The following is a 19,878-nucleotide window of genomic DNA, read 5'->3' as shown; positions in this document are numbered from 1 at the left end:
GTTCCCCCGATGGTGGCTCCTTGCTGGAAGCCTCTGGATGGTTGACTGGGAAGAGCTTTTTTCTCTCGAGCAGCCCAGTGAAGCTCCTGTGTCTCCTCTGGTCACATCTTTCTCCTCCATAAGGTACCACACCCCTCAAAGCCCTGCAGAGGAGAACCCTGTTTGGCAAGCAAAGAAACTGAGAGACACAGAGATGGCATTTAAAGCCATCCCATTACTAACTGTTCCGTGTCTCAGTGATGGTGGAAGTGATGGCAGTCTGGGAGAGGGGGTGGTGGTGGCTGTGGCTGTGGTAATAGTGGCAGACATGGTGGCCATGGTAAAGAGAAGAAATATGGAAGAAGAGGTGTAGTAACAATAATATGTTCTTATTGCCAGGACATTCTGATAGGGGAAAATCAAGAAAGAATTATGTTCAAAACTTTGGGGAAGAAAGCTGGGCAAGGAGGTACATGCCTTTAATCCCATCACTTGGGAGACAGGGGTAAGGTGGTCTCTGAGTGCCTGGTTTACATAGTTCTAGGGCAGCTAGAGTCATACCGTGAGACTCTGGTTCAAAACAGCAACAACAACAGCAGCAGCAGCAGCAACAACAACAACAACCCACAACAACAACCCTCTGTGGTAGTTATTACTTGTGCTGCATTAAAAAAAACATGTGCTTCATGCTCCTGCAAATTCAATCCGAGCTCATCAGATTTTTAAGATTAGAACTTCAAACCACAATTTAATTAATAATTCTAATGACTGAAAATTGGTTTCTCCCCTCCTCCGTGTGTGTGTATGTGTGTGTATGTGTGAGATCTGTAGGTCAAGAGAATGTCAAATGCTTTCTTCTATGGCTTTCCAGCAAGCCCTTGGGATCTGCCTTAGCTCCACTTCCAATGTCTGTCTCCAGGATCACTGGGGTGAGAGGCTTATGTCACCAGCTTTTAGGTGGGTGCTGCAGCTCTAAGCTCAGGTCCTCACACTTGCACATGAAGCCATCGTCCCAGTCTCAAACTCTGGATGCCCTGATCAAAGATTAAATGCACGGTCCTGTGATTTCTCTGTTAACTGGAGCAAGTCACGCTCCTGAGAAAATTCGGTTTCCTCAGACTGACTTGCTGACGGCTTTGATGCACGCTCCGGGGGTCCAGGTGATCCAGTGTGGCCGAAGGACCCGCACACTGTACAGACGGTGAAAGTCCAAGATGTGTGGGGGTCACACTGAAGATGGCAACACTCTGTCGCATAAGCTGTGGGTGGGAAGGGGCTGAGCCGCAGCTCCGGGGCGCTCACCTGGCTGCAGTAATGCTTGATGAGGTTGAACACGAAGCCTCTGTCCATGATTGACAGGAGGTCATACAGGAAGAAGGCCAGGCTGATGTTGATCTTCTCCGCCTGCTCGCTTTCCTGTAAGAGCAGCAGAGGCACACACCATACTGTTTAGCCCTGGACTGGAACTACACTGGGAGAGGAAGAGACTATTATATTGGCCCACCATCCTTCTGGGCGAAGTTTAATTCTAGATGGATTTTTTTTTTCCCCATCGGTCTTGCTTTGTACATGCAAAATTAGAGGTACGTAATCAACTCCATTCCATATATACAGTTTTGGGCTGTGAATTTTTACATTTTAAATTTTTATTTACTTAACAGAAATAATTTAAGATATTTTTAAACTTAAAAAGCCTTTTCCTATCTAGCTCAGGCTGGCTTTGAATTTCTGATCCTCTTGCCTCAGTCTCCTGACTTCTGAGAATATAAATACCTGAATAATTTTTTAAATTTTCAAATTCTGTTTTTTTGTTTTTTTTGAGACAGGATTTCTCTGTGTAGCCCTTGAGGTTTTAGAACTCACTCTGTAGATAAGGCTGGCCTTGAACTCAGAGATCTGCCTGCTCTGCCTTCTAGTGCTGGGATTAAAGGCGTGCAACACCAACACCCAGCTTCTGGCTAAATTTTTTTTTTTTTTTTTTTTTTTTTTTGGGTTGGGGTGGAGTGTGCGGACTAACTTGAAATGCTTTCACTATCTTCAAAGAAATAGATTTAAAACATATTCTAGGTTTATTTATTTTATGTGTATGAGTGAGTATTTGTAAGACATCACATGTTTCTTTTGGGGGGTGGGGTGGGGGTGGGGATGGGGGTGGGGGTAGGGGTGGGGAACCAAACCTGGTCTTTTCTGTAAGAGCAGCAAGTGCTCATAACTACTGAGCCATTCCCCCAGCTCCCAGGAGACAGCTTCTTAATTTATAAGGATTATTTTTTTAAAATCCAGTCAGGATAAAAAGGCTTAATTTTTTCTTTTCCAATTAGGCAGCGTTCTCATTCTGAAAGATGTTAGAGTCATATTTGGGAGAGTGAATTTTTTTTTTCAAAAACTGAAGCCAGGCTAATTTTTGTTTTTGTATGGTTTTTCTGTTTTATTTTTCTTATTTTTTCACAGTGCTCTTATTTATGAGATGTTCACATAGTGAGTTCCAGGACAGTCAGAGCTATATAGTAAGACCCTGTCTCAAAAAAATAAATAAATAAAATACATAAAATAAATAAAACATCAAAATATGTAAATAAAATAAATATAAATAAATAAAACAATCTAAATTACATGTATTTGCATGGCGGTGGTAAATGTGAGTTGTGGCACATGTGCAAAGGTCGGGTTCTCCACTTTGACCACATAGGTTTTGGGGACTGAACTTAGGCCCCTCAGGCTTGGTAGAAAGTACTCTATTCCCAGAGCCATCCTGCTGGCCCATGACATTCTTAGTTACATATGTTTTTACATTTTAATTGTGGAATGATTTCAAGTTAAAGACTGGTACAAAAATCATACCCATGCACTAATACTTCACATTTTACAAACCACTGTTATCTTTCTTTCTGTACATAAATATATTTTTGAAACCATTTTCAAGTAGGTGGCAAATATCCACTATGTACTCCATTAAACTGCAGACCGAATCACTTGAGAGCAGCAGTGTTTTCTCTGATAAAGTCATTTAAATGATCAATTGCATTGCAAAGTCTTTACAGCAATCTCCAGCCACATCCCAGAGAATAGTCCAGAATATTTTAACAGGTGTTATATTTTAACTAGTTTTCCCATGAGGTTTTTATTTTATTTTATTTTCTGTAACATGGTCAGTCAAGGCAAACAATTTATAAATCAGAATCATACAGCTACCTTCTGAGGTTTCACTAAAAGGGCTGCTATCTCCGAGGTGACCACATTAACGATGGTAGTTATGTCATCTTTGAAGCGGTCAGAAAAACGAGTCCTCCGAAAACTGTCCCGTTTATCCAGGTTATGGACATACTGTGCCATGCTTTTCACCTACGGAGGAATGGGACAATGTCAGCACAGGAGTTGATTGTACAACATACAAAAGGGGACTGCCGGGCTTGAAGGAAACCTTTCACGATGCACTTCCTGGTATCCAAGATGGCTCTGAACTAGGAAATGCTTCTGATGCATGGAATGGTTGCCATGGTGGCTGGAGGTAGGCAGTGTGTCCTCCTCTTGAGCCCAAGTCAGGGGCTCCTTTCTTGCTGCTGGCAAAACCTGGAGCTTAACTGATTAGCCTGGTGTCAGAAGACAGCCTCCATCCTGGAGACGGAGTGAGGCTGGGTCCTCAGAAGCACACAGGCTGTTATGGTACGTGATACAAGATGCACAGGAACTACTTTATAATGCTGTCTGAGCGTAAAGTCTTTTCTTTCCCTGAAACTACAGTAAGGAGAACAAGGAAAAAAAGACTCCTCCTATATGGAGTTTAAAAATCAAACTTTTTTAAAAAGCAGTTCTATAGTTCACATCAGTTAATTTCTGCTTCTAGAATTTAAACTATAAACTATATTATGGAATGATCAGTATTTGGCTGGCTATCTATAAATTAAACCATTATATAGAATGCTGCCTCTGAAGGATATAAATATGTGTTTTTGAGATGAGTCTCATTATGAAGCCCATGTTGGCTCATCTTCTAGGGAAAATTATTTTTTGAGTTTCTTAAGCTAACTTACAGTTAACCAATCTATTAATCAACTGGTAGCTACTATTTTAAAATCTAGACCATGTATAATTTTTGGGTTCCTCCTGGGCCAGGAGATTCTGGGGTCATCCTATGACATCACCAGAGGTGGAGTCTTACAGTTGGGTGAGCTTGCTGAGAGTTATTTGTGACAGTTCGACTGGGAAGATTGGGGTGGTGGTTTCTGCCAGCCATCAACTTGACAGGATCAAGAATCACCTGGGAGACAAACCTCTGGGCATCATTAGGTTAACTGGAGCCAGGAAGGCCTGTCTGCCGTGGGTGGCACTATTCTGTGGCTGGTCTCCAGACTGAACAACATGGAAGAAAGCAGCTGAGCACAGTATCAGTCAACTGTCTGTTTTCTGACCACCGATGCAATATGGCCAGCTGCCCCAGGCTCCTGCTGCCATGACATCCTTACCCTGATGGACTGCATCAGTGAACTGTGAGCCAATATAAACCCACCTGTCCATCTGTCCTTCCTTCCTTCCTTCCTTCCCTCCTCCTCCCTCCCTTTCTTCTTTTCCTCAGAATATTTTATCACAGAAATAGGTCAAATGTCCACTACACTAAGATTTCTCATGGCTGTGTGCTGACATCCTGAAATCTAGTTCATGAATTTGTATAGGCTAGTCAGAGCATGGCAGCAAAAAAAAAAAAAACCAAAAAACCAATTGTCAGCTGGGCCTGCTGGCACCTACCTGTAATCCCAGCACCCAAGAGATGGCTGGCTGCAGGAGAATTACTACCAGTTCAAAGTCTGACTGGTCTCCATAGTAAGTTCCAGGTCAGCCAGGGCTACAAAGTGAGACCCTGCCTCAAAGCCAGCAAGCAAAAACATCAGCCAATACAAGCAAATAACACACACACACACACACACACACACACACACACAAGCAAGCAAGTAAACGATCCAGCAACAACAGAAAAGCAATTTTCTTCGAAGCTGACCCACCCACATCTGCCCCATTTGGTGTCTTGGAAACTTGCTTCCACTCTGAACAACATGGAACCCTTTGTTCACTGACAGCAGAGTTCTGTTTCTCGAAACATAAACCTGTCAAGACCGAGACAAACAAGGTGCAAACACAGAGGGCAATGCAAGAAGGAAGGACAGAGGCAGCTTTCTGATCCAAGTTTCGGATAATGCCCTGACTAGCTCGGGGCAGACCCAACCGCGGAAAAGCCAATGTAAGAACCATGGCTTTCCCTAACCTAAAGGGACTTTCTAGCCCAGGTCCCACAGACATATCCATAGTCCTAGAATTGCACACCCGCACGGGGAGACGACCTGAACGGGGGGTGGGGGCAGGGTGCAATTTTTTGTTAGACAAAAGTATCTCTCTCACTGTACTTCCAGCCAAGGGCGAGGGAAGACAAGGGCTCTTTGTTCAGGTGACCCCAATCCCTATCCTTGGCTGGCTGACCCACCCCAGCGCCAGCCTGTTGAACTCATTGTTACATTCGGCTCCTGCCTGCTGAGTTTGGCCATCCCACAACCAAATAAATAATTCTCACAATAGTACTTCCCACTGATGGCCTGTGTCCAGACTGCCAGCAACCTGCCAGCTCTTGTGTCCCTGGGTCCTCACAGAAGAACCCAGCAAAAATATCAGTGGGACTTAACCCATACGTAGGGTTTGGTGGGGGCGGGAAAAGAATCTCTCCCACATTTGCCTCTGTGGCCCATTCTGAGAAGGGACACCTTTCAGAACCCCCTCTCGCAGGACGGCATGTCCGGAGGAAGTGAACTAGGTCACCTAGTTACCTTGCGGCCTCCCAGGTCTGAATTCGAGGTTTCTAACTGCACAGGGCTCATTCATTAAAATGTGTGAAACGCACCCGAGGACTAAATGTACTGGCTCCTGGGACAAAGTTATTGTTCATTAGCACCTGGTGGCCAGCACAGCTGGAGGTGTCAAACTGCTCCTCTGCTGCCAAGGGAAAGTTGTTCCTTCTCCTCTTCAGGCTTTCTGAGCACCGGTCAGGTACAGTGCACGGAGGACTGAGGTGCTCCCTGGGTCTGGGCTCAATGGCCGCCGTTCTATGTCCACTGCAGCCCCCAACCCCCTCATGGCTTCTTGCCCTTCTCTGTGTATGAATGTTCAGGAGGTGTCTGTACACTGTAGCAATGGCCCCTTCCCTATGTTCCTTTTGGCTTCTGGCTGGACTGGTGACCAGGAGGCTGTAGCCGAGGTCACTGGTGAACGGTTTAGCCATTTGTCACACCTACTGCCACAGAGTTGTCCTGGCAGTGTTAATGTTTTTCTACAGCTCCAACCCCTGCCGAGTGGATCCTCTTCTCTGCCTCTAGATTTCTCTATCCCCCCAAATGCTCTGCTCCTTCTCTGTGATTCTTCAGAATAAACGAGGCAAGGTAACCAAAGGATTCAGGCAACTGGGGCATCCTGGGTGTCTCTCTAGTCTTTATTGGCTCCTGCACCACCTCACACACCTGGGGAGAGGCCTTGTGATAAATGCTTTTCAGCTGCTGAGACCCTGACAGAGTGGCTACAGTCTGTAGAGCCCCGTGTATCTGCTGTCCTGGTGGGCCTGCATTTGGACCAACCCCATCAAAGTGCTTTGATCCATGGGAACTTCTCTAAACTATGTCATCTGTGTAGCATAAGGGGGTCCTAGAGGTAAAAGGGACATATTAACTTTAGATGTCCCCCTTCTCTTGGGCCAAACAAGTCTTAGTGAACAATTATACCAGTTAGAAGCAATTTTCACCTTCTCTGGGATTCTTCACTCCTTGTAGTCATGAGCAATGAAGTAATACCACCAACCCTAGAAAGACCCGGGAGCTTTTTCTGTGGCTGCCATTCTTCCCCTAACCCCACCTGCAAACTCAGGATCATAAAGACCTGGAGTCAAGGCTGTAGGAAGATTAAATGAGACAATGCTTTAAAAATATTTAAGACAGTAGCTGGCATACATAAGTAAGATGCTCAATTCACCTAGGATGTTATTTTTATTTTTTTCAGGGGTGCCAACTTCTACTAATGTTATTCAATAGACAGAGTCACTGTTATTTCTTCCCAGAATATAAACTTACCTTTAAAATGGAGCTACAAGATGCTCTGTGGACCCACTCAAGCTGAGCTCATGATGATGGGGAACCAAGTAAGTCACAGAGAGTTCTAACTGGATGGGATGGGTGAGCCTACTGTCACTCAGTATGATGGACTGAGATGTTTAAACTCTGAGCTTCTCCAAGAGACAAAATAGTGACTAGAAAGAACCTAGACTTTCGAGTTAGAGAAGGAGGCCCCACCTGTCCCCAGTGGAGCAAGGTAGCACATCTCTCTAGTCCTGGTGTGTGTGATGGGGAGAAGCGGAGCTCTCACACGATTTCAAGGATGAACTTGAGAGCCTGCAGGGTTGCTACTGGCTCCCTCACGAAGTTGGGCTTGAGTCCCTGCCCCAGGGATTTTGGTGTTTTTCCCACAAGCAGGGTGTTGTCTAAGATCCAAGAGCGGTTAGAGGAAGTGTGTGCAAATGTGTGAGTTAATAATTAAGACACCTTTCGTTAAGGCAAATTCAGTTCTTTTTGTTTTTTGTTTTGTTTTTTTTGTTTTGTTTTTCAGTCTGCAATTTTGACTTAGAATTTGGGATTATTTTATGAATTATTTATAGATGGATCATGGCCTAAGTGGATCTTCTCTGAGGGAAGCTTGATGGTGGGTGAGATGGCAGACAGAACGGGACATACAGAACAGGTTTTTTGTTTGTTTTGTCTTTCAAGACTTTTTTTTTTTTTTAACACTTTCTGTGCCTCCTGAAGAAGAAGGGGATGCGTTTTGTTAATAGTCCATTTTGTGCCAGACCATAGAGCTCCTGTATACCCTGACGATGCTATTAACTAAAGGCTAGCAAGCTGTTGCCACAAGTGTTAACCAGCTTGGCTTGAAGACTAAGATCTGGTGCTGAATTGGTCAAATTTCCAGAGCCTTGATGGGGAATCTGTGTGTGAACGCTGAAGGTCCTGTTCCCCAGTTGGTTCTTGACTGACCAATCAAGATGCTAGTGGCCAATGGCTGGGTAGAAGAGGCGGGACTTCCATATTCCCAAAGGCAGGCTAGGAGATGCAAGGAAGGAGAGAGATTAGTCATGCTTTGGAGGGGAAAAAAAGCAATCAGGTGTGAGATCTTGGTGGAGTGGCCTGGGGTAGCAGGCAAGATTAGAAATGCAACTAAGCGGAAGGCAGATTTAGAGATGCTGAGCTGGGCGTAAGGAGAAGGACGCGCTTAGAAGTACCCAACCATTGAGCTAAAAGCATATTAAAAATAAGCATGTGTGTGTGTGTGTGTGTGTGTGTGTTTCATCGGAGGATCCAAGGGAACCAGGGCAGGGGTTGGTAGTGCTATCTGCCCAGAGCTTAGTTAAAGAGGGGTACTAGAAACTACATGCTACATATCTCTGCTGCTTTCTGCATTATTGCCTAGGGACTCTGTTTTTATTTTTGTTTTTGTTTTTGTTTTTGAGACAGGGTTTCTCTGTTGCCTGTCCTAGAACTTGATTTTGTTTTAGACCATGCTGGCCTTGAACTCGCAGAGATCTTCCTGCCTTTGCCTAGTAGAGTGCCGTGATTAAAGGTGTGCACCACCATTCCTGCCCCCACCTAGGGACTCTTACTGAACCAGAGGTTCCAGATTTGGCCAGGCTGGCTGGCCACTGAGCTCCTGGCACCTGCCTATCTGTCCTCCAATGCCGGGGTTACATGCACATGCAGCCTCGCTTTAGTTTTGTATGTGGGGATTTGAACTCAGGTTGGCATCTTGCTGAGCATGTGTGCTCTCACCCACTGAGTCATCTTCCCAGCCTCTGTTCTTAATGGTCTTTATGACAAAATCTTTCTATGTCCGTTAATAATGAAGTAGAAGGAGGTATCAGCACTCTTATGATAACATGGAGGAACAATAAATGTACCCTTCGCTGTTCTGCTGGGAGACTGACTCCATAGCTACGTAAATATACAGATTTCATATTCCTCCCAACTACTATTAGTGTGGCTGGTTACTGCTTGTATGATATCAAGCGTTGAGTAATAAAGATAGATCGCAATCTGGAAATCCAGTAGGTAAGACAGAAAACGATGGCAAATTGCATACAGTGCTGGTAAGGAGTGAATGGGGTCTCCAAGAGGAGGCTAGTAAAGTTGAGATACCATTACTGAATTATGGCGGCCAGAGGAGGTCTCTGTAGGAGGTGGTGCCAGAAGACAGAGCAGAAGGTGTGTTGAGGGTGGGTAGTAAAAGGTAGCTTGTGAGAGGAAAATTAAAAAAAAAAAAAAAAGCCTTAGGTTGAAAAGGCCAGGCCTGGTATTTTCCAGGAACTAAAAAGGGGCCCAATGTGGCTAAATGAGGGGACCATGGTGTGAGACACAGGTACACAGTAGGATTATACAAGGGCATTTTAGCTATGATTTCTTTTAATGGCACAGGAAACTGACACAGTCTTTATGACACTGGCTGCCTGGGGTGGGAGGGATGAACTGAGAGCAAAGATACTTCAAGAGGCACATGAGGAACAATGGTGGCTTGCTCAAGTGGGAACCATGAGGAGATGCAAAGACGGGGGTTGACTTTTAAGGTAGAGTCGATAAAGTCTGGTGGAAGATGGACGGAGGATGAGGGACGGCTGCATTTCAAGGAGCAATCCTAGGCTCGGGATTAGGTCTTGACACAGGAAACTCTGCTTTTCCCAGGTGTGCTTCGCTTGCCCAGCCGGAGCATAGATACAAACACAAGAATCTTACCAGAAGCTCGAAGAAGAACCAGGCGTACTTGAAGACCGTTTCTCTCACTACGCCAGTGCTGACCACCATCTGCAGGGCAAGCTCCTCATGGAAATGCTAAACAACAAACAAACAAGAACCAGGCTGTGCCGGCAAGGTTAATTAATACCCACTAAACCCGCTTTCCTTCTCTTCTGATACAACAGCTGAGAGGCATGTGTCGAAGGTACCCCAGGCCATGACAGGTGGCAAAATCAGTGAGGAAATGACATGTAGGAGGGCAGCGGTTGGCACTGTACCATAGCCCTAGCTTTAGAATAACAGTTGCATCTGTGGAGCAGCCCCCCTGGGTAGAACTGGCGGGGTGTATGCTAGAGAGAAAAGACTTTCAAAGTTCCACCACCCACACAATGCATTTCCCCTCTCTGCTTAGTTTTTGCTCTTCCACCAAACTGAGTTGTTGGTTGCTATGATCCTCAAGTAACACTCAGACGGCAGGTGCCATCCTCAGAGTCTGAGTCAGAAGGTCTAAGCAGGGCCTGAGAATCTGCATTCTATCAAGCTCCCCAGGGGATCCTGCTCCTGCTGGCACTGGGATGCCACACTCTGAGAACCACTGTCTGGATGATATATTCAGATGCCTTCAAGGTTGGACAAGTCTTTGCATCATCCCACTATTGCTTCATGAGGGAAATGTCATGGATGGGTTTATGAGTGAAACTCTGAATTACAACACACACACACACACACACACACACACACACACGAAACATTTTTTAAAGGGAAAAGGGGAAGAAGCTGAGGATCAAAAATAAAACTAATAACTCATTTTGGTTTGCTTGATACTTCCCTACTCTCAAAATGGAATGCTCTTTGTCTTGGGGACCTCTCAGTGCTGGGCAAATCAAGACAGTGCCATACCAACTAAAGGCAAAAGCAATGGCCAGGATTCCTTTGGCTTTCACTCATCTTACACACGCGTGCAAAGCCTAGAACACACACAGACAGACTCTTCTGTGGGTTTTCCGCAGCCAGGAGAGTGAGAGCTATTTCAACACTCAAATTCCACATCTTTGTGTGGAAGATAAGTTTCAAAGTCATTCTAAAGCAAAAACTGCTGGTAATGATGATTGCTCATGACGAACTTTCAAACCATCCACAGGATGGGGTACTTACAACGAAATTTACTAGCTCTTATAGACATTTAACTTGAGGGCCACTTATCTAAATTGAAAGGAGACAAATGGAGAAATCTCCGAGCAGATGTTATAGTGTTCCAACTACTTTCTGCAGTTAAGTTCTGCTCACTGGCTGGCTTCACTCACTCTATGGGGTAGTTTAAACCTTAGTTATCTTAGTGCACGGGAGCACATCTGTTTGCTGATGTAGTCTTAAGTGAGGCTGTGCCATCTGGGAGGGGGGTGGAGTTGAGTGTTAACCCCGCTGGTTGCCAACCGGGCCCATGACAGCATGCTGCCCTTCCACCCTCCCATGGGAAGAAGGACATGCTCCACCAGCTGTGGAGTTAGCCGCTAGAAATAGGTCAGCTTGTCTGCCAGAGTCTTATGGTAGGAAGAGATTAGACAAGGATAAGCTGCTACTTAATGTAATTTATGTTGCTTACTGGACAGTGTTAGCGTAGGAACACCTTGCTCCAGAGGTTAGAGAAGACAGCCAGGTAGCAAAACTGGTGGCTGAGCTACGAAGGCAACACACTGGCTAACTTTTCCCCTGAAATAAAACCAACTCCCTCCTGGTCATTCCGGGTCAAGGCAAGCCAACCGCAAAACCAAACAGGATGTACACTAAGGAAGTCGGACTTTAGGCAAATATGCTGATTTCTTCAGTGTTTTATTTTATTTTCAGACAGGGCTCACTATGTAGTTCTTGTTTTCTAGAACTCTCTATGTAGATTGGGCTGGCTTGAACTCACAGAGATCTCTCTGCCTCCCCAGGGCTGGGGGTGGTGGTGGTTAAGGATTGTGTCACATGTTCAGTCTTTAATAATACAGTTTTTAAAGGAAAGCAGAACTTGGGACCAATGGCTGTGACAGCCTAATGCTAAATTTTAGGGTAGGTGACAAGTTAGTTTTGGACCTAACCACAAGTTCCTGTCACTTTCCCTATCAGAGTGAACTCCTGGAAGGTCTGGCCGACATTCAGAGCCTGGATTACTGCACAGTCTACAGTGTCAGGCTCAGGGGCACCTCCCGTTCCCCATCCTTCACTCCTCCAGGCCAAAGAGAGCCATTGGAGGCTCATGCTCTCCTTGTCTGTAATACAATCTTCCTGTGCTGTCGGTGACTGCAAACAGCTTCACGTGTAACTACAGTTAGTATATCTGCACTTTAAGGATCCTGAATGGGAATCATGATATCAACCTCTTGGGTGCCTGGCAGAGAAGGACACATGACAGACAACTGGTTTGATAGCCTATGTCTCTCTCTGGACCACACTCACCGTTCTGACCAGGGAGGAGTTTTGTTGGTTTCAGGAATTCCCTACTTTGCATGTTTTCTGAAATCAGAAATGAGGCTGGTTATAGGTCAACCCCGAGGAATGGCTCAGGTAGTTTCTGAATGCACTTGGTCTCAGCCGAAATCACTTAGTCAAGAAGGCGTATTACTTCATATAGTATTGAAATAATATTAATTTTGCCACTTGTTTTTGTTAAGGATGTGTGTATGTTAGCTGGGCAGGGAACAGAAAGAAAGCACTTAGTGTCTATTTTCAACTGTAACATGAAGACACCAGTGAGTCCTTTCTTGGGCTGACATTACTGTCATTCCGCCCTGGTCTCTACCTTTTTGCTGACTGGTCTTGGGGCTGCAGTTGAACCTGGAACATCACTATTGCCGGAGCAATAGTAAGACATCCGGCTGCAGTTGCGATCAGCAATCTGAAACATAGAAACCACGATGAGGAAGCTTCCCGGAAATCATAACCTCAGAATTCGTTTTGATGATATGTTACGCCTTTTCTCTACTGGAACCAAAATAATAGCCACATATAAATATAAAGCAAAGCAAAGAAAGTAAATTATGCCACTTGTTCCTGAGATAGTCGCTGTTAATAGATTGATGTGCAGCAACGCAGAGTTAAGTATCGTTGAAACACCGGAACCAACTCTGGGAGGATGGTAAAGCCCAAGCGGAGATTACTGGATTCCCTTAGGGGATAAAGCGGGGTGCTTGTTGAGTGGCCATCCTACAAGGGTGCTGACAGACAGACAGACAGACAGACAGACAAATAAATAAGCAAACAAACAAACACTAGCTTAAGTGATAAAGAAAGAAAGACCACTCATTAAACAGAACAGGGTAGAGCTCAGAGGTCATTCTGGAAGTGTTTCTGACTGGGAAGTGTTCTACTTGCAGAGTAACCCAGCAAATAGGAACCTGGGGTTAAGATAAAGAGAGAGCCAGGAAAATTCTCTTACTCTTAAGTGCCAGGTAATTTATGAGGGGCGAGACAAATATGCACCCGCAAAGAGGAGAGGTTGAGTTTTAAGAAGGAGGGGACACCTGTGCTTCAAAAAGTGTAATCAGCGTAGGACATAGCGCCAAGAACACGTGCAGCCCGCCAGAAACCTTGTGGTTTGTACAACACACGGGTCCTAGGGAAATTCTCTTTTCTTGGAAGCTGACATGCACCGAGACAAGCCATTTTGAGCAGACTGCTGGGAGTCAGGGGCAGGGGACCCGTACAGGCCTGCCCTTCCATGTACAGCTCACTGTGAAGACTTAGAACTGTGCAGAGTTCTATGTGGAAGAAGCTCCACAGACTGGAGTGAGGCTCATCTGCCCCCCCCCCCCAGGAGTGGACACGTAGTGTGCAAGGACCAAGATTTGACGGGAAGGGTGGGGTAGGGTGGGGGTGGGGGGAGTGGGGCGAAGAGGAGAGTCCTAGGAGGCCAGAGGGCTGAAGAGACTGGCAGATAAGATGCACTTTATCCATGTGGTAGGCAGCTGCTGCAGGCACCCAGGCATAGTGACAGACACGGGCCACACTTAGGCAGGCACAGGCACAAAGGTAGACCTGCATAGGGGCCACATGAAGGTAGGCACACAGGCCTATGGGGATACACACACACACACACACACAGGCCTATGGACACACACACACACACACCCCACGCCTATGGACAGACACACACAGGCAGGCTGGTGAAAGCAAAGGCAAAAGATAAGTGCTCATATTTATACAGAATGACACAAAAGTAGCATCCTGCTAAAAAGAGTTACATCGTCACCAACTTTGAAGTTCCCTGGACATCTCTTGCTAGCCATTTTGCACCGACTCACAATCCCTCAGATGCCCAGCATTAGCTAGCTACCTTGGTCCATGGCGGCCATCCATCTCATACCATGTTGTCTAAAATAAACTGGACTGTACAGCTCTTTGTTCCAACATAGTAGCAAATGCTTAAAGGTACTAGGGTGAGCGCCAGGAGAAATCTTAGTGACAGTCCCTTCCAGTACCCACTGACTGAAAGACTCCTCTAGTTAACATACTCACTGCGTGGCCCATAAACCAGACAAACAATGACAAGATAGATGTAGGAAACACGAAGCACCACAGGGTTCTGCTCCTGGCTGAGGCTCAAACCCATATACCAGAGAAGGGACAGTGAGATGCTACACAGGGATGGGATCAGCACCTGCAGTTAGACAAGCAACGGCGTCCAGTTTTGTGACTATAGAGCCAGTTTGCTTCCATGCATAGCTAGTTATATAAGAGACAATTTACACTTGTGTTCCTACAAATCACACAAAGACCATTTTTTTCCCTTGCTGTAGATTATGCTCAGTGTCCTAAACATGTGCTCTGAGGATCTGATTTAAGCACTGGGGTATAGCTCCAACCTAGTGGGAAGGATGGATATTAGAATATTTCAAATGAAATAATCAACAAATCCAACCATTATGCAATCCCAGATGTACAAGTCCCACCGCAGAAACATTGAGACTTGAAAAATCAAAGCAGCATGACCCCTTCAAAAATGACCAGCTCTACAGCAATGGATGCCAATGGAAGGAAATAAGATGAGATCCCAGACGAAGAGTTTAAAAAGACTATTCATAAGAATGATCAATGACACTAAGGAAACACATGTACATTTCTAAATAGATTTAAGGAGACAGCACCAAACAGTTGTATAAAGAAGGCAGTCAATACAGGATAGGAAAGAGAACTCAATAACAATGTAGAAATGATAAAAAAAAATAATAATTGAAGTTTGGAAATGAAGATCCCAATAAATCAAACAACAACAAAAATCTCAGTAGAAAGCCTTACCAATAGAACAGACAGAAGAGCCAGAATCAAACTCACAAAGCCATAGCCATGTGACACTGGACAAAGATGCCAGTAACATACGCGGGATTAAAACAGCCTCTTCAGTAAGCGGTCTGGGAAAACTGGATATCACATAGAGAGTAAGGAAATAGATCCTCATCTCTCATTGCTTACAGTGTATGAGCATCAACTAAAAATGGAAGGAAGAATTTAACGTAAGAAACTCCAAGATGGTTAGTGTAAGACAGAGAAAACACTTCAAAATGGCAGTAAACGCTCTGAGCAAAGAGTCCCAAGAACTGGTGAACGGGGTTGCTTGAAACAGAAAAAGCTTCTGCACAGCAAAGGAAGCAACAAGAGACAGCCCACAGGAAGCCTGTGACAGACAGAGGGTTAATATCTAGAATATATTAAGGGCACTAAATACGGAAGAATGGAACTACCTAGTCAATAAAGAGAACAGATGGTTCTCAAAAGATGAATAGTTGGTCAAGAAACACATGAAACACAAACAGGATCTTTAGCCATCAGAAAAAGGCAACTCCAATACTCTTGAAGTGGAGGCAGGTGGGTCAGGAGTTCAAGGCCAGCCTGAAACATACTAGATAAACACAGCCTCTTTAGGTGGGGCTGGGAAAACTGAATATCACATATAGAACAAGGACATTAAATCCTCCCCCACCAGAAAAAAGGAGAAAAATAAAAGCATTAATGAAGCAGTCACTGATTATACCTCACCCTCATTGAGGAGAGCCATCGTTATAGGAAGGGTGTGGTTCATGAGCTCCTCTATGAGGAGCTATGGACAGTTAGTTGATGGCTTTGGGGGCAAGAGTTAAGTTTTCTTTCTGGGAGTGACCATGAGTGTGTGTGTGTGTGTGTGTGTGTGTGTGTGTGTACACACATATATACACATACACATACATATATAAACATACACATACATACACACATATATCTATGTATGGGCTGCACAAATTTGACTCTGTGGGTTATTAAAGAAAATCATCATCATCATCAACAACAACAACAACAACAACAACAACAACAACAACCAGAAAGTAAGGACATGAAGTCATGAAGTTTGGTGTGAGCAGAGAGATAGACCTTGGAAGAGTTGGGGTGAATACCATGAAAGGGCTTGTCTAAAATCCTCAGATAATTAATAAAGACAGAAAAGAGAATAGTTGTTAAGAAAATGAATGTTAATAAAGTGCTGGTGAAGGTGGACAGACTCCTTGCTGGGAGTGTAAATTGTCCAATCCTTATGGAAATCAGTATGGCGGGTGCTCAGACACTGGAAACAATACTACCCTCTGACCCAGCTAACCACGTGTGGCTAGGTAACCGAAAGGCTCTCAGTCACACACTGGAGATACATGTGCACATTCATATTTATTGCATCACTATTCACAGTAGTCACGCTATGGAAACATCTTAAGTGTTTATTAGCAAATAAGAGGTAGAGAAGATGTTTTATGTACACGCAATGGAGTGTTATTCAGCCCCTGAGAGCAAGGTTATGTCGTTTGCTAGGAAATGGGTATACCAGGAGACCATCATGCTAAGTGAAGCAAGCCAGACACAGACAAATATTGCATGTGTTCTTTCGTTTCTGGTGCACACGTTGTATATGGACCCTTGAGTCCTTTAAATGCATACGAAATGAAAGCATAAGGGAAGGGGACTAGGGGAGGGCATTGAGGGGTGAGGGTAAACGCACTCGGTCTACTTGGAACTATAAAACCATTGCATGTACAATGAATATGGACAATTAAACATATAAACAAGGCACAAAACACCCACCCCCCACATTAGTAGTTCTAATTTAAAAGTTCATATCATCCACTCTGGAAAAGTACTATAAAAACATCTGACAGAGGCAGAGAGCTGAAGCGATGCTCAAGAACACTTGCTGTTCTTGCAGAGGACCTGGGTTCGGTTCTCAGCATTCACATAATGGCTCACAACCGACACCTCTGCTGGTATCTTCTGGCACATGGTATGCTCATAATGTACATACATGCATACATGCAGAAACACTTCTACACATAAATTAAATAAGTGTTTTATAAAAGCATTTGGCAACTGAGTACCTAGCTAGGCATGGTGGCTCACAATTGTAAACTTAGCACTCGGGAGGCTGAGTCAGGAGAATAGCTGTGAGTTTAAGGTTGGTCTGAGTTGCCTACTAAATTTTAGGCTAATCTGGGTTACAGAGTGAGATGCTATGTCAAAACACCTAAAAGAACCAGGCAGTGGTGGTACATGACTGTAATCCCAGCGCACAAGAGGCAGAAGCTGGTGGATCTCTGAGTTGAAGGCCAAACCTGGTCTACAGAGCAAGTTCCAGGACAGTAAGGTCTATACAAAGAAACCCCCGTGTTAAAAAACCCAAAGTTAAAACAACACAAAAAGATTTAGGTACCAACAGTTCCTTCAGTGTGCTAGGAAAGCAGGAAAAAAAATATGAGAACAGTGCCCCAACGTGGTTTAATGCAGTACTACACCAAACAACAATGGTCAAAACCCCTGCTCAAATACTTCAAAATCCCTATTAAAGATTATGTTGGCATCTTACCGCCAAGGAAAGATGGTTGTATGTGGTGCTAAACATCCTAAGCACCCTGACCCCCTCAACATACAAAATACTTACATATCAAAATATCAAGCTGTACCCAGAAATGCATACAGTGGACATCAGCTAAGATGCAAAACTAGAGTACAAGTGCCCCCCACCCCACCCCAGGGATTGCCACGCCCCTACCTTCGAAGACATGATGTTCTTAACTTCCTCATCGGCTGCACAGTGTGTCCCAGTCAGGTCTGGGTTGCTGCTGCTCATCACACGGGCCTGCATCAGCTTTGAACTCACTGCAGCGGCAGATGTGCGTCCATATGTGTGGTATCGGGGGTCAGGGACTACGGTGGTGGGGCCACCTGTACCCCAGCAGCCAGAGACATGTCAACAGACAGGACAGAGTCAGTTACTGAGTTCTAGAAAGGACCCACTGAGGGAGGAATGGCGGGGAAATGTGAACGGAAGAGGGGGCCTTGGGAAGAAACCTCAGTATTCTGCAGCTGGGAGGGGCAGGGAGGCAGTGTTGGGTGAAGCGGGCAGAGTGGGGGGTGGTGGGGAGTGGGGAGGACTGTGGGGGGGGGGACTGGAGACACACGCTTGGTACCAGTCTGTCACCAGCTGCCAGAGTTTCTGAATTCTCAAGGAAAACGAGAAACATGAATATTTTTGTGTGATCAATATTTGAATGATGCAAGTCTTGTAAGTTTTGGAGGAAAGCTGTTCAGAAGTCACCCACAGTCATCTTTTGAGGATGGGTACATGCAATACTTCAGTGGGAGTCCAACTCTGGTTTAAAAGCTGGATTGAAACTACGGATTTATGCAAAATATGACTGCAGAGACTTAAAAGGTGCCAAATTTATTTGGATGTGGAATTTTTAAAAGTCTACTGAAGATATTTTTACAGACCAGGCTGGCTACCCAGGCATTATGGTTTATGGTCTACATAAATAACTAAGAAAAATAGTGAAATGGATTATTATTATTAACTTAGTTCCGGGGAATGAGGACTTTTTTATGTAATGAAAAGTTTAAGAACTTTCAATGGTGTCACTGCCGTGGGATAGGTCCTGTTTTCTTTGTCGCTATTCTAGAATCTTACAGTCGACAGTCCACCGTCTTTCAAAGCAGACCCTCAAGTGGATCACAAACTGGCAGTGGGGTAATCACTGAGAAGTTACCAACTAGGCAGACATAGCAAGTACAACATAAAAAAGAGGGAGGGAGGGAGGAAGAGAGGGCGAAGCATCTAGAAACTTTTAATTTTATCAAGTATACACGTTTTACTCTGAAAACCAAAACTGAACCTTTAATCCCATGGCAGTGGTCTGAGGCGGTACCCTGCTGATACCTGCCCTCATCCCCACCCCATCCCCATCCCCACCCCACCCCACCCATCCCCATCCCCATCCCCGCCACTGCTCCAGGAAGCACTACCTGACTTGGGTGCATCCCTGTGCAGTTCCGGCAGCCTGAACACATAGTGCACATACGAGGCCAGAAGGCAGTTCCTCCCGTGCTGGTCCTTCCTCAGGTCCTTGCTGTTGTGCAGGCTACTGGCAATGGCCACCACAGACTCGAAGGCAAACTGGGAGAAGTTTGCTGAGGAGCCAAGAAGAGAAGAGAAACTGAGGTAGACGTTCTTCAGGCTAGTAATAGCATGTCTCGATCACTGACCACCTTAGCCAGGCAAAAGAAACGCCCATGGAGGCAGGTATGTTCCAGCCAGATCCAATATTCCAGATCTGCTCACCACAGACATACTCAAGTTCCCTCTGTGTAGCTCAAGCTGGCCCAGAACTCACTGCAATCCTCCTGCTTCAGCTAGAATTATAGGCATGGTAGCATAGACCACCATGCCCGGCTTACATCTTTTTTTTTCTCTCCACTGCAAAGAACAGTTTCTCACAGCCAGGGCATGCCCATGTCTTTATGCCATTACTTTCTAAACTCAGCTGAAAACTGGGTGTCTTCTCCAAACTGACATTATCAGCATCACCTTGGGCTTATGCCTCTGGCCCTACCTCAGACCAGCTGAACCCGAATCTGCATCTTAACAGGATGCCCAACTGATGTGAGAGCAATGCATAAATCTGTCCCCCAACAGATTCTCATCGAGGTATATCTTTAAAACATATACAGGTTATGTCATTCTGTACAGTAGGTCCACGCACACTGTCTGTACTTTATTGGTCTGGAGCTCTGAGCCCGTCATAATTTGGCTTTAGCCAACTTTGTG

The 19,878-nt window shown here is 45.0% G+C and overlaps 1 protein-coding gene across 2 annotated transcripts in view; it reads right to left on the bottom strand.

Annotated features, from left to right (window-relative positions):
- Dock8 (dedicator of cytokinesis 8) overlaps nucleotides 1-19,878 on the bottom strand; it is a 203,482-nt gene that overhangs the window by 51,651 nt on the left and 131,953 nt on the right. For both annotated transcript variants that reach the window (XM_021221815.2, XM_029531370.1), the window contains exons 21-26: nucleotides 19,077-19,241; nucleotides 17,827-17,999; nucleotides 12,565-12,660; nucleotides 9,783-9,878; nucleotides 3,172-3,321; nucleotides 1,282-1,395 (exon numbers count right to left, since the gene is read on the bottom strand). In XM_021221815.2, coding sequence (XP_021077474.2) covers nucleotides 1,282-1,395; nucleotides 3,172-3,321; nucleotides 9,783-9,878; nucleotides 12,565-12,660; nucleotides 17,827-17,999; nucleotides 19,077-19,241 — 794 coding nt within the window. The remainder of the gene's footprint in view (nucleotides 1-1,281; nucleotides 1,396-3,171; nucleotides 3,322-9,782; nucleotides 9,879-12,564; nucleotides 12,661-17,826; nucleotides 18,000-19,076; nucleotides 19,242-19,878) is intronic.

Source organism: Mus pahari, chromosome 1 (assembly GCF_900095145.1).
Source record: "Mus pahari chromosome 1, PAHARI_EIJ_v1.1, whole genome shotgun sequence".
NCBI classification, from domain to species: domain Eukaryota; kingdom Metazoa; phylum Chordata; class Mammalia; order Rodentia; family Muridae; genus Mus; species Mus pahari.
This window is presented reverse-complemented; position numbering and strand designations above follow the sequence as displayed.